This window comes from Pteropus alecto, unplaced genomic scaffold (genome assembly GCF_000325575.1).
Source record: "Pteropus alecto unplaced genomic scaffold, ASM32557v1 scaffold155, whole genome shotgun sequence".
NCBI classification, from domain to species: domain Eukaryota; kingdom Metazoa; phylum Chordata; class Mammalia; order Chiroptera; family Pteropodidae; genus Pteropus; species Pteropus alecto.
Window position 1 is genome coordinate 6,262,009 of NW_006438113.1, and position 13,581 is coordinate 6,275,589.

At 54.2% G+C, this 13,581-nt stretch overlaps 1 protein-coding gene across 1 annotated transcript in view; it reads right to left on the reverse strand.

The window, feature by feature from the left end:
- Window positions 1–421: 421 nt before the first annotated feature.
- ZMIZ1 (zinc finger MIZ-type containing 1) overlaps window positions 422–13,581 on the reverse strand; it is a 235,731-nt gene continuing 222,571 nt past the window's right edge. The window contains exons 19-25 of the mRNA XM_006915482.3: window positions 13,127–13,287; window positions 11,981–12,048; window positions 11,615–11,683; window positions 10,898–11,142; window positions 9,394–9,560; window positions 5,739–5,996; window positions 422–4,241 (exon numbers count right to left, since the gene is read on the reverse strand). Of these exons, the coding sequence (XP_006915544.1) occupies window positions 4,134–4,241; window positions 5,739–5,996; window positions 9,394–9,560; window positions 10,898–11,142; window positions 11,615–11,683; window positions 11,981–12,048; window positions 13,127–13,287 (1,076 nt within the window). The 3' untranslated portion in view covers window positions 422–4,133. The remainder of the gene's footprint in view (window positions 4,242–5,738; window positions 5,997–9,393; window positions 9,561–10,897; window positions 11,143–11,614; window positions 11,684–11,980; window positions 12,049–13,126; window positions 13,288–13,581) is intronic.

Below are 13,581 nucleotides of genomic sequence, written 5' to 3' on the forward strand. Positions count from 1 at the left end.
GAGAAAATCTGCAAGGTTGCTTGCTACAAGATAGGCCAGCACCCCACCGGGGTCTTCTCCCTGCCTATCTCACCCCCAGGGGCTAGAGACCAGGGTCCCACCATAAGGTGAGGGCACCGGACTCTGAACACTCTCATGCTAGGTTTCAGAGCCTCTTCCAGGGACACCTACGGCAGGGGCTCTTCCAAATCTACACCCAAACCACCTTCCTTCCTTGTTTCCTCCCTCCCTTTCTTCCTTTCCCTTCCTTTTTCGCTTTCTCGCTCTCTCCTTTCTTTTTCTTTCTCCCCTTCTCTCTGCCTCTTCTTCCCTTTTTTTTTTTTTCCAGGGTGGTCAGGCAGGGGTGGTGGTGGTTTAAAAGCAAAAACAAAAACACCCAAACCACTCCTTAACGTTCACAAAATAGCTAATTCGCCAAACCTTCGTTTTTGTCAATTTATTTAGAAAAAAATTAACATGGGCAAATGAGATACCTCAGTGTTACAACAGAGTATAGAAATGTCTAGCAATAGTCAAATAATTTGATCTTTAAATACAAAATAACCACATGAACACCTAATATACAGGTTTCATCTGAATACATATTTATTAGATAAATATTAGAGGTTGTCACATCATCTAACTACATACAGCTTTGCAAGACTAGAAATCACAATTACTTTTCTGACCAGTTTAAAGTATGAAATGGTTGCATTGTACATAGATGTACAAAGACGATGACGATTCCTGCGGGTCACTTCGGGCTGCACTGTGGGTATGTTTATGTGTGTACGTGTGGATCACCTGCGATCATGATATCAAAAATTATACAAAGTATGAATCTGGTTACAATTTTCTTCTGAAATCCCCATTTCTTGTCATCATTTCCATAGCACCCTAAAAATACACAGGTGGCAGGACTAGTACACTGAAGCTAAATAGTACATGTAGGTAAAATAAAAACAAAACAGAACAAAAAGTCCTTTTCACACAGGGTCCGAGTATATTACATGAGTGAGACAGATGCAGAGACCTCACAAACGCTAACAAACAGGATCTAGTTTTTCCACGTTAAGATGGAGTTCCAAGCCTTTTTTGTTTCGTAAAATAAAAACAATACACATTCCAAGGGAAATGAATGCATCTGTTAACATGTCTCTATTTCTCATTTACATATGTACACACGTCCTTTGAGTCGCTGCTGCTGACATCGCCCTATCTGGATGGGTCAGGCTGAGGGAGCAGACGTGTAGCTCTCTGGGAGGGGGAGGAGGGGGGTTAGGGCTTCCATTAGGGAGACAGTATTAGAAGTCTCTTAAAAAATAAAATGGCTACAGGGAACATGACACATGGGTAAAGCTTCAAACCAAGAAGATGGGGTGATTGCCTGTACTTGGGCCTTCCCACCTGCCAGCCGGCGCCCTGTCCATCTTGTGGAGTGGCAGCAAAAACGTGCCTATGGCCTGGGTTGGATGCCTGTCATGGAGAAGTGGCTTGCTGAGGCCTCTTTTTTGCTGAGGTTACTTATGGCTCCAAGTAGTTGTCCAAAAGGATCAGGGAAGCATCTCCCGAGTTCAGAACCGCCCCTGCTTGGGGAGGCTGTCGTCATCTGAATCTGTCACCAGCTGGGGCTTTCCTAGCCCCCAAGGCCTTTGTGCCTCCCCTTGCTCCCTGGCCTAGCTCCAAAATCACTCCGAAAGTACATCCCCCTGAGCACAGGCTTCAGGCACCATGGTTCAGGAAAAGTTCTTTGCTGAAGTTGCTGGTGGAGGCTCGCTTAAAAGGGGACCCGGGAAACCTGCCTCGGGTGCCGAGCCACGGCTTCCACAGAGATGGCTAAGGGAGGTGCCTGGGGCCGGGGCTGTGGGGAGCATATCGACCCTCTGCATTAGGAAGCGGTGGACAGGTCGGTGAGCAGAGTGGGGACAGCCCAATAAAAATGAGAACGAACCCCAGGCCTTTCTGGGAAAAAGTAGCACGGCAGGAAGCAGGAACTTCTAAGGAAGGCATCTGTAAGTCTGTCTGGGGCGGAACATTCCGACATGGCCCAACACAGTGTGGCTACCTGCCGGGGCTGTCAGCCACTGGGCAAGGACGGCCATATGCTACCTGGAGCCACCTTGTCCCCACCAGACAACTGGGGATGGCTCTAAACAGTGGGGGGCCTGGTTGTCTAACTCACGGTTTAGCCACCCATGCTCTTCGTCCCTTCATCTGTACAAATAGCCCTGGTTGCTTTTTTGTTTTTGTTTGTTGTTGTTTTTTTTTTTAAAAAAGGACTCGGTCTTTGTCATTGAGTCAAGGTATTTTAAAAACACCAGCAAAGGCTATAACCAGGTCATGAAAATGTTGAATATTATCAAAGACGATACTAAAATATTCACAAAGATATTTACAAAAGCAATTCATAAAATAATTGATTTGCATACTGAACACCACACTGTTTGAAAAAACCTCGACAACGGGACAAAGGAAAAAAGGCAAGGGGACGGACAATGGCAGCTTTCCTACAGAAAACCTTGTGCTGGCGTCTGGTAAAGCGACTGGAAATCAACAGCTGGAGCTGCCCATCCGGTCAAGTCCAGAGGAGTGCTGGGGACCACCCGCCACTAAGAGGGAGACGGAGACTGAGCATACACGTGGTGGACAGGAGAGCAGGGAAAGGCCCCAGGAAGCAGAAGGGAGGGGAGCAACAAATTTACAGATGTGACCCAAGTGACCTGACAGCCCAGCAGCATCCCAGGCCATGTGGCTTAGGGGAGCACAGAGGAGCCTGAAACGAAACGGACGTACAAGATACCTGGGAGACTTGGAGAGCAGTAAGCTGGGCGGAGCAAAGCGGTGAGGGAAAACCAGAGGCTGCTTCTCAAGTGAGGGGTATGGACGAAGCTTTTGAGGGCAGAGGGGCACAGAGGGAATGAGAGGCTGGCAGCGCAGTGGGACAACCACAGAAACACCCCTCTATGCTCGTGGATATATCCCAACTAACATGGGCGACCTTGAGCCCAGGAACAGACGGACAGAGGAGCAGGAGAGATACCGATGCTGGGGTTCCTGCTGCTAAGCCCGCACGTGCGCCCGAGCCCGCATCTCCCATGTCTTTCCACCATCCCACCTTGCCGTCTGGGGAGACAAAGGAGAACCAGTACAGAGGGAAGTGGGTGTCCCATGTAACAGTCTGGGCGAGAAGCAGGAGGGAGGAAACAGAACGCATGTAGAGAAATGGTTCGCTTGCTGTCCAAGTCCAATGTTCCTTTTCTCCAGATGACTTTGTAGCTTTACATTATTGTTTAAAAACAGGGAGTGGCTTGGAGCAGTTTTAAGTTGCTGTTCCTATTGACTCCACCTGGTAGCTTTCCCCTGCCCCTCAACTAAGGGCACAATAATTACGGCTGAGTACTCGCTCTCTCTGTCCCCCAAGGCTGGGCCCAGGCTGGAGTCCAAAGGTCATGGAGCCACCTGCTGCGTTGTCTTTGCTCTGAGGAGGCCCTGATCCCTTTCACCACCAGTCCCCAAGCAGGAATAGTACACCCTCTCTCAAAAACAGAATCTTGTCCTTTTTTTCTGCTTTGAGAGAGTGTTTATACGATATCTTGGCTTAGAGGTCAGGGTCAAAATGATGACCTTGGCCCCTAGAGTTCTCTTTCCCAGAGGTTTGTGCTTTTCTGTGATGGGTGGGTGGTTGTTGTTGTTGTTGGTGGTGGTGGTGGGTGGGCTGTTTTCAGTGCAGCCAACTGTCACTGCTTTTCCAAGGTTCGGGGCTGCTTGGGTTTCGGGGAGGCCTTCTCTCAGGCTCAGTCACTTGAAGGAGGCTCTGGGCCAAGAAGCAGGGAGGCAGGGTTACAGTTTAGAAACTGGAAGAACCTGGGGGCCACTGGTCATTTGGAATCAGCACACACAGAGGGACCAGCAAGTCATCGTCAGTGTATGCCCTCTCACCGGCTGGCTCCCCATCGCGAGGGTCATCTTCGGGGCCTGTTCTGGGCATGGGCTCCAGACCCACACAGCCTTCAGAGTGCACCCTCCCGCCCCTCTGCTCTGAGAAGGCTGCAGCAGGGGCGGTCTGAGGACATGGGCTCCCAGCAGGAAAGTGTGTGGGGGACAGATAGGGAAGGAGCAGAGTGGGGAGGGATGGCCCCGAAAGAGGGTGGGCTTCAGTTGTTCTCAAAGAGAGACAGGAGATCATCGTTACTATTGCTCGGCAGGTCGGGGGGGTCCAGGTACGAGAGGAGCTCATCGGGATTTGTGAGTTCAGGAAGGAGCTGGAAAAAAAGTACAGAAGCCCAGATGAGGTATTGGCTGAGGGGCTAGGTAAGGAATGCAGCGGCACCCCCACGCCTGTTCACTTGCCCTTTACCTGCCTCCTGGGGTCCTGGCCCAAACAGGGAAACTAACAACGCTGGCTGTCCCCAGATGCATCTAGGCCATTGTGCTGGTCTAGGGTACACCCATGCTTATTTCAAGCCCACCAGCTGGGAAGGCCCATGGTGGGTCAAGAGGCTTCCTCATGATCAGAATGTTCCTCAGGCCCCCTGACACACTTCCCTGAGGAGCCATAGGGTGAGTGGGCCTCCCAGCAGAAACTATTTTGCATGTAGGGTGAGTGGTCTCTGCAGTTCCTATCACCCTGGACCTCGGGATCCCAAGAGCTCATGGCTCCTTGGCGAGCCTATGGCCAGCTGATAACACCTTCCTTTCCTGTGACCCCTTGGCAGAGGCTGCGGGCTGTCTGTCCCTGCCCTCTACCATAAGGTCCTTGGAGTCTTCCTGTCACATGGGGGATCCTCATAAATCTAAAAGCACCCCACCCTTGGCCTGCTTTGGGGAGGAGAGCTGGGTGAGAATCCAAGATGGCCGCACAACTGAGTGAAACCCATTCACTACAAAGACTGACACTGCTGGGGCCAACGGTGACAGTGGGATTGTGACGTGAAGAACAGGAGTGGCTGAGGAGAGGGCAGGCCTCTTTTCTGAAAATCCAGAGCCTAGATGTTGGAATGGGAGGGGCAAGTTCTGTATTCCTTCCTGTCCAGCCCTGGTCAGCTGCCCAGCCCCCACAGTCACAGCACCCCTTCCCACCTTCCAGATCATCCGGGTCTCAAGGTTGGAGACCCCTGCATTTCAGCCACCCACTTCCGCCTCGGTAACCCCCATGTGACCCAAGGCTGATTTTACTATCACCCCATACAGGGGCCTCTCTCAGAGTGAGTGATGGAGCAAGCAGAAGCACAGGGCATGGATAACACACGGACAAGAAACTGGAGACAGACATACACCAGCGAGACAGAGGGGCCCTGTCACTCCAGCCCCTCCCCTGCCTCGGGCCAGAGAGTGTGGCAGACACGGAGATGGCAAGCTCAATGTGGGAGGAGAGGGATAGGAGGAGGGGGGTGGGGAGAAGGGCAGGGAGCTTCCTGTGCTGCTTCCAGACCCAGGCTGAGAGGGACTCTACGAGGGCCTGGGGAGAAGGCGGGTCAGGGCTGGACTGCAGGACTTTGGCCAAGGGGACAGGGGGCAGGGGCTGGCAGGGTGGGGCAGGGAATGCTCGGACCCTTGGTGAGGCTCCCCCATTGTGGGGTTCCCTGGTTCTGGAGCCAGGGGAAGCAGGCTGGCTGGGCCCATCTGCCACCCACCCGCCCCCTCACAGCTACACCTCCTCCACCCAGGCCTTGAGCCCTCAACACCCACCCCTGCTCTTCGGGCAGGTCCCAGGCGCCAGGCCTAGTCCCAGGCCAAGGCAAGTGGAGACCCCAACTTACATCCAGCGAAGGCTCCGGCATGTCGGATGCTCCCTGCGCTCCGGCCTGACCCTCTAAGGCTGAGGAGGGGTTAAAGGTCAGGTCGCTGTGTGGATGGTTGCTGGGAGCGGCCTGTGGCGGTTGCCGGGGAGGCTGGGAAGGAGGAGGAGGAGCCCCACTGTGATGTAATGGAGGCCCTGACTGGCTGCTGGGGTGTGGGACGTGCAAACCTTGTTGTATGGAGGGATGGGGCTGGTCAGAACTGCCAGCGTGTGGCATCTGTGGAGGAGGAGAGAGCAGGAGAAAAGAAAGGTGAGGTGACGAGGTACAGCAACGAGATGCCTGGAGAAATGAAAACCAAACAAAACCAGGAAAATAACAAACCCCCAAAACAAAGCCACCCCTTTACAAAGTTGAATGTTTTTGTTTTTGTTTTTGTTTTTTTGCATAGAAATAGACAAAATCCTCCCCCAAAACTGCCAGTCAGGGAGGCTGTGCAGAGGAAGGTGGAGGAAGGACCTCTCAGGCCACGTGGGGCCGGAAGGGAGGCGGCCAGGGGCTCTGGACAAGCACAGATGCTGAGAGTGCGGCCCAGGCCCTTCAAGCCCCTCCGCCTCCAGAGCCAGGACACCACCACCACCACAATGAATAACAGCGAGGGCAGGATGAAGAAGCAAAATGGGCATGTTTCCAGGGAGTGGGGAGGTAAGAGGGGTGCTGCTGGCAGCGTGGTGCAGGCCCCCAAGGGCCTGGGCGGTGGAGAGCAGACATGGACAGACAGCATGGGGCAGGCATGCAGCTCGGGAGTGGGTCTGCGCCTCCCAAGTGGGCCCTGGGCAGGGGCAGTACTGGGCACGCAGGTTCCTTCCATCGGCCTTGACAGAAGCCCTGCCTGCTGCCCTGGAGGATGAAACTGAGTTGATGTCAAAGGAACAGAGTAGGGGCCTTTCAGCACTGCCAGACTCTTTGGCCGCCCATCTAGGAAGCTACATACAGGCTGAATCCCTAGGGTGCTGAGGAAGGCAGGCACCTCCACATCTCTTAGGGTACCAGGGCTCACCAAGGGCGTGCCTTGCTCAGGTAGGGGCAGATCGTGCTTCTCTGACAGATGAACTAGAGGACCCAGGCTCTCCCTTGCACATATGCACTGAATATGGCCTATGGGTGGGGAGCATGTGGTGGGTGGGATTTAAACTTCCCCCGATAGTCTGTTTGCTGTTCCAAGCACCCTTCCTTTAGAGTTCAGATCTCGGAGAAAAAGCCTGAATCCAAGCCCTCACCCCACTCCCAGCATCTCTAAGAGGCAGGCGCCCCATTCCCCCATCCCCTCTCTATTTGTAAAGGGGAGCTCACTAGCTTGCTAGGCCATTTGCTTCAAAGGGTAGCCAGCCCGGTGACCAAATGACTCCTTGGTTTTTAGTAAGCCCCTCCCCTCTCCATCTTCTGAGCCCCACAGAAACATTATTTTTTCATTTATGAATCTGAAAATGGCAGCTGTACCCCTTCCTGATTTTCTCTAGACCCTAGTTCTTCTTCCTGTTTCTCCTGAAAGCTGTTTCCACAGAGGCTGTGGGCTGGCCTCTGCCCATGGTCCAGGTGGCCCCTCATAGCACAGTGACCCTCCAGCTTGGGGTTGGTAACCTTGAGGCACCATGTGTGGGATGTGCATGAGGTAAGAAGGACCAAGAGAGGCTGGAGGGACGGCCACCACTGCTGTCAGTAAGGCAGGCTTTTGACTCCCACCCATGCCTACGGATGCCCCACCATGCCCATTCTGGGGTAGCCCAGCCCAGGACAGTCACTGGATCTGCTGACACAGCTGTCCTCTTTGACTTTGACATCTTCTGGACTGTCTTAGGACCTGAAGGGCAGGTGCTCTCGGGGACCTGCTGACAGACCTGTCAATCTGCCACCTGGCACGGGAGAGTCCTTGGGCAAACCAGCACCGGGTCAGAGCTCTCTCGTAAGTCTTTGCGCGCACGGGAATCCTTCCCAGCTTTGCGCTCCGCTGGGGGGAGCCTGCTCTGGTTGGGCAGGTGTGTGGGGAATGTATCTGTGACCGTACCACCCAAGTTTGCACATCTGTACTTCTGGGTCCAGCTGCCATCTAGAGAGAGCCCAGAAATGCAGAAAGACAGTGCATATCCAGGAGGCATACTGGTGGGGGGAACTGTGAAGTCAACTCATAGGTGCAGGTCCCTCTGAAGAATGCAGGTTCAGGGCTAACAAGGCAGGAGAAAGTCTTGTTAGACACAGAAGTATATGGCATCCTGCTGCCATTTTCCAGTGTTGGGAATTGTGAGGGTTCAGGATGTGACTGTGTGTGGGTGTGGAATGCTCAGGTCTTGGGGAGCAGGGTGGGGGAAGGCGGGCAGGAGAGAGGCACCCAGAAGTCAGAAGCCCCAAGGAGCAGAAAGTAACTTGTAAAAATGTGGCTGAAGCCCCCAAGAAAGCAGCTATTTCCAACCTGGCATTCTGGGGTCCCAAGGGAAAATTGCTACAGTGCCCCTCACCCGGATTCCTGGTTAACTGTCATTGTCACTAAGAATCAGGTGGCTGTGGCCCACAGGATAGCCCTGGCCCAGTGGCAGAGCCAACTCCACGTCATGAGTATGGAACAAGTATAATGCAGAGACTCCTTCCTCCCTTCCTTCCAGCCACATGATGGAGGGTGGGAAGACCTGAGTGGCACCTTCTGATGTAGGACCATCTAACCCTGCTACCAAACAGGACCCTCCTCTTTAGTTGGTATGGCCCAAGATCCACTGCCAGGCCCTCAGTGACTACCCTCTTGCCACTCTTCCTCTTTCCTAGAGTGAGGGATCAGGAACAGACAGAATCACCAAGACCTCAGACTTCAGCCTTCAGGCCTCAGTTTCCCCCAAATCCCAACTTCTTCTCCTATCCAGGCCCTGCTGGACTTTTTGCTCCATTAGCACAAGGCCTGTGTCCATCTTGCTTACACCTGGTACAAGGCCTGGCCCAGAGCACAGGATTAGGAATCTTAAATCAAACGAAATCATCCAGTGCTCACTAGACGAGCTCTCAAGAAGTGGCCAGGCCTCCTACCACTGCTGCCACAGCCACAGGAAAGGGAGGCCTTTGGACGGCACGGGAAACCTTTACCTGCAAGAGGCCTTCTCAGCAATGCAGAATATATGTTAATATGTAAAACAGGTCTAGGAGTAAATAGTCTCAGGGTAAGCAGACTTCCTAGCATTTCTTTCTGTAGGAGTCAGTAGAACCAAGGATTCAGACCTCTGGGGACTAAGAGCCTGGACTTGGGACAAAATTCTAGATGGCTGGGGTTATAGTAAGTCAGTGTGAGACTGTGTGTAAATGAGGGAATTGCATGTGGGGGTGTGGATGGGCTTGTACATGGGGGGTGTGCATGCATACACGTGTGCATGTGGGGAGAGCCTGAAGCTTTCCCCATCTCCTGAGAATCCGATATCCTGGGTGAAAGAGGTAAGTCCAAGGACATTGACAGGCTATGACCCAGCCTCAGTTGGGCCTCTCACTTCCTTCTGAGCTCCTAGATCCAATTCTCAGTCCTCCCCTTTGCCTAAGAGGGAACTAGGCAAACATTAGAAAGGTCCCAGAAAAGCCCTCTGCCCACCAGCCCAACACAGGGGCTGGGGGCGTGGGGGAGATGGGGTGAGGAAGAGGTACTCACAGTTTCCTGCATGGGGTGGCTGAGGGGTTTGTCGAGGGCGGCCATGTTGTTGGGCATGTCCGGGGGGTGGGAGAGCTGGGGAGGTCCGTGCATGAAGTCGTTCATGGACGTCCCGCCAGGGTTCCCATGTGGGAAATCAAAGTTGCCATGACCCTGGTAGTTGTTGCCTGGGAGAGAACAAGATGGTGGGGGTGGGAGGGTCACCTAGAGGGCAGACATCCAGCCTGGGGGGATGGGCAGTGTGTAAATTAAGAACCGAGTCCTGTCCTCCTGCGAGGCCAGAGTAGGCTCCTGCAGCTTTAGCCTCCGGGCTGCGCAATGGGGCAGTGATGCAGCGTTCTCCAGTGGGCCTCAGCCCCCAGGGCATGTGCTGTTCTACAGCTGCGAGGAGAGGCAGAGTGGGAGAAAGGGGTGGGCCTGGCTCCTGTGGGTTGAGGGGACGTGGAATGAGACCCAAGTCTCAGCCTTCCACAGGATATTCTGAGCTAGCCTTTCAGACCTCTTCTTCTCACTGTCCCCACATGGCTGCACCTCATCACTGAGATAACCCAGGTCCAGAAGGGGAGAGAATGCCCCACATCTGCCAAGTTCATGAAGAAAGCTTCATTAGACTCAAGATGATACCATTAGAAACCAGCTGTCTGGCTTTTCTGGCCACTGCTCCCTCCAGTATGTGGCCGTGGCAAGAGGTCAAAAGACTAGCACATTGGGAAGCCGGGGCCCTCAGCATGCTGTGGACTCTGGCTGGGTGGGCTAACCACTCTAGGTCTGTAATCATCCAGGAGCGCTGGGGACCTAAGAGCAGGATCCTACTGGGGAGCTGTCACCCTCTGTGCTTGAGGGCAATAGGTACTTTCTGAGAGCCAAGGGCAGTACAGGTGAAGCTTGGTCTGGGCAGCAGAGAATAAGAGGGTAGTGATGCTGACCTCAGTAGCCAAAGGCTGGAGCTCCAAGCCCCTGGAGTCTGTCCCTGGGAGGGTGTGAGAGTTGCAGGGATAGGGACAATATAGATGTCACAGAGAAACAGGGAAGGGCTGGCGAAGGGCCAAGAACTCCAGGTGAGAGTGTTCTGTTGGTCCTGGTGAGGACTCAGGCTGGGGAAGGGGTGCCAGCTGTGCCCCCAGCAAAGCAGGCTCTGAAGCCTTGGGATTGGCACCTGCCGGCCTAGAGCTGTCCCTGGGAGCTTCTAGAGTCAGGAGAGGAGGCTGATCAGGGTGGGGTGGGAAAGGCAGGAGGCTGGCCACAGGGCAGCTCTTCAGTCATGCTTCCCAGCTGGACACCAATCCACAGGGCCAGATGGAACCAGGAAGCTGGACAGAGATGGGATGATGGTGGCACATAGGCCATTGTACCCCTAAGTCCAGCGACGCAGGGCTGTTTTGAGGGGCATATGTTGCCTCTGTGTCTTCACACCACACCCTCCACCCAACACCTGCCACCATCAGCACAGAAGTCCTGTCTTCTGTGGGACTTGGAGCTGCCCTCCTTGTCTGGCGTCACCTACCTTGGTTGCTGTAGTCATTGGAGCTGGTGGCCCCAGGTGGAGGCGGGAGTGGATAGGGTGATGGACCAGGGCCCAGGGCTGCGATCATCTCCATGACGTTGGGCAAGATCATCTGGCTGGGACTCATGGTCTTGAATCGCTTGGAGGGGATGCCATCAGGGTCATCCTTAATGTGTAGGTCTGACTTGATGGGCACTGGCCGCCAGCTGCACGTGGGGTCGATGGTGACCTCTTCAAACTCGGAGCTGCGGGGATCAAGGGGACAGAACTGAGGCTTCAGGGAGCTGAGCTTTGGACATAAGAGTCTCCAGCTTGGACAGACATTGAGGTGTCCTTGCCCAGTCCCTCTGGCCCCATTCTCTCCAGGCTCTGCCTATGATAGAGGTGTATGGGATTTTTACATCTTTTGGGAGATGGAGAGAATGATGCTAGGAAAAGCAAGTGGCTGCTGGCCCTGGAGCCTTCCACCCAGCAAGTGGCTGCCAAGGGCACTGAGCACTGGCCTAGTTTGGTTTGTTCTGGAAAGTTTACTTGCCCGCATGTATAGAAGCCCCAGGGGCAAACTCCTAGAAAGGCGAGAGATATAGGAAAGTGGTCTGCCAGCCTGTGGGGAAGGGGTTGAGGGTATGAGGGATGTTCAGCGCTCACCTTATTCAATCCAGGCTGGCATTCCCGCCACCCTGCCCCATGTGACCCTAGCCGGGGAGGCCCACTTACTGCTGGATGGCATTCAGGATGCCCCACATGTACTGATCCACCTCCAGGCCCTCGAGCAGAGCAGTTTTACTGGAAAAGGAGAGGAAAGAGCTTGGTCTTTGCGCCTGGACCCTGGCGGGTAGGGAAACAGCTACCCTTCCCCTCTGTTAATGGCACCATCCCTGTCGCTGGTCACTATTACAGGCACTAACAGGAGAGGGTGGCCTTGTGACAGCTTGATACAAAGGGATTATGTACAGCTCCCACTATGAGCCTCTCTGCTATACTTGGGTTCTTTAGCTTTTAGGGCAGATGAAGGTGGCTGGACCCCAAAGAGCAGGGCCAAGCGGAGGTCAACGGAGCTCTGCTGAGGTGGGTGTCACTCACTTGCACACAGGACACCTCCAGGTCCCTCTCTCGCAATTCAGCTGCAGGTATGATTCCAGGTCAAAGCACTGTGGAGGCCGACAGACAGACAGATGGACAGATAAGATCAGGACTTAGAAACAGCCTCAATGCAAGTGCAATTGCCCCTGAGACCCTTATGGAGACCTCTCACCAGGGAGGGAGACACGGTGGGAGAGACCCAGGGTTGGCTGTTGGGTAGAGTGACGATCATGTCATTTTTCTGCTGCTCATATAGCACACTTGCCATGCCAAGTTTCTTCACGCCTCTGCCAAGCCCTCCTCACACCCATTCCCATGCCTACATCCTCCAAGAAGCCTTCGTGGTTCCCCTGTAGCAGCCCCTAACTGATCTTGCCTGTGATAGCCAGTGTGGACAGTGTGGGCAGTGTGGACTCTGGCTTTCCCACCAGCCCAGCCCAGGTACTGAGGACACATGCGACCCAGTTCATCAGTGTGTGTGTGTCAAATAAAGCGACCAGATGTCCACTGTGCCCACCATATTCTCCTGAAGGGAAGGAGGGAGATTCTTGCTCACTTAGGAAGTCCTCAGGAGGCTGTGTTAAAGGATGGGGATGAGGTCCCAGAGCCTCTCCCTCCCTCCTACTCTGCAGGCTCACACCCAGGCTATTTGGGGATGGCCTCTCACAACCCTCTTCTGGGATTCCTTCCCTGAGCAGCCCCAGCCCAGTGAATCTTGCCACCTTGGGCTGCTTGCATTTGCACAATGCTCTGTTGTAGTCACCCAGACTGTGACTGTCACTCATTCCACCCATTTCTTGAGTACCTGCTCGGGGCAAGGACCTGGAACACAGCAGGGATCAGGCAGAGGCATCCCTGCTTTCAGGTCCTGAACTAGCCCTGGCCATATGTGTGGGATTTCCAGCTGGCATCTGACATCTGCCCGGGCAGGAACTGTCTAAATCTAGTTCTGTAGCCCCCTGGGCTCTAGCCCTGGGCATGCAGAGAAGATGCTCAAAGGATAAATGACGGCTAAAGTGAGTGAGTGAAATCAGCTGCTGATGATCATGACGTCATGTGGCGGGGTCAGAGATAGGCTCTGCTGCCCCTCTGCCTACCCTTTCCCATCATAGCCAGATTCTAGGTGGCTCCTATGGGATGGCTCACCTGGACGTGCTTGCAATCATGGCCTCGAGCAGGCAGCTGGATGCGCCGGAATGTGATGGGGCACTTCAGAGACACCTTGATGGCCGTCTGCTCCACTCCGTCCTCCCCATTGAGAGTCGTGTTGCCTGATGAGGCTGCCACGCTGCTGAAATTCCGCTTGACTGCGGGGCAGGAGGCATAGGTAGGTGGATGAGGAGGGCAGGGCAGTGTTGCACACGCCCCCTATGCTCTCATGTGGCTGAAATACGCCCTGGTTCTCTACCCCTCCAAAACTGGGAGGTCACAGGAATGACTGCAGCACATCCTGGCCTGGTCAAAGGGGAGCCTGGACTGCTGGATGCCCCAGGCCACCTAGCACTCTGGAATGGCAATCCCCACATTCGACACGTGTGAAGTGCATGTGCCCCTGGAGGTGGCCACGTCAGTTCCCCAGTCTCTGCGGAAGAGGTCTGCCT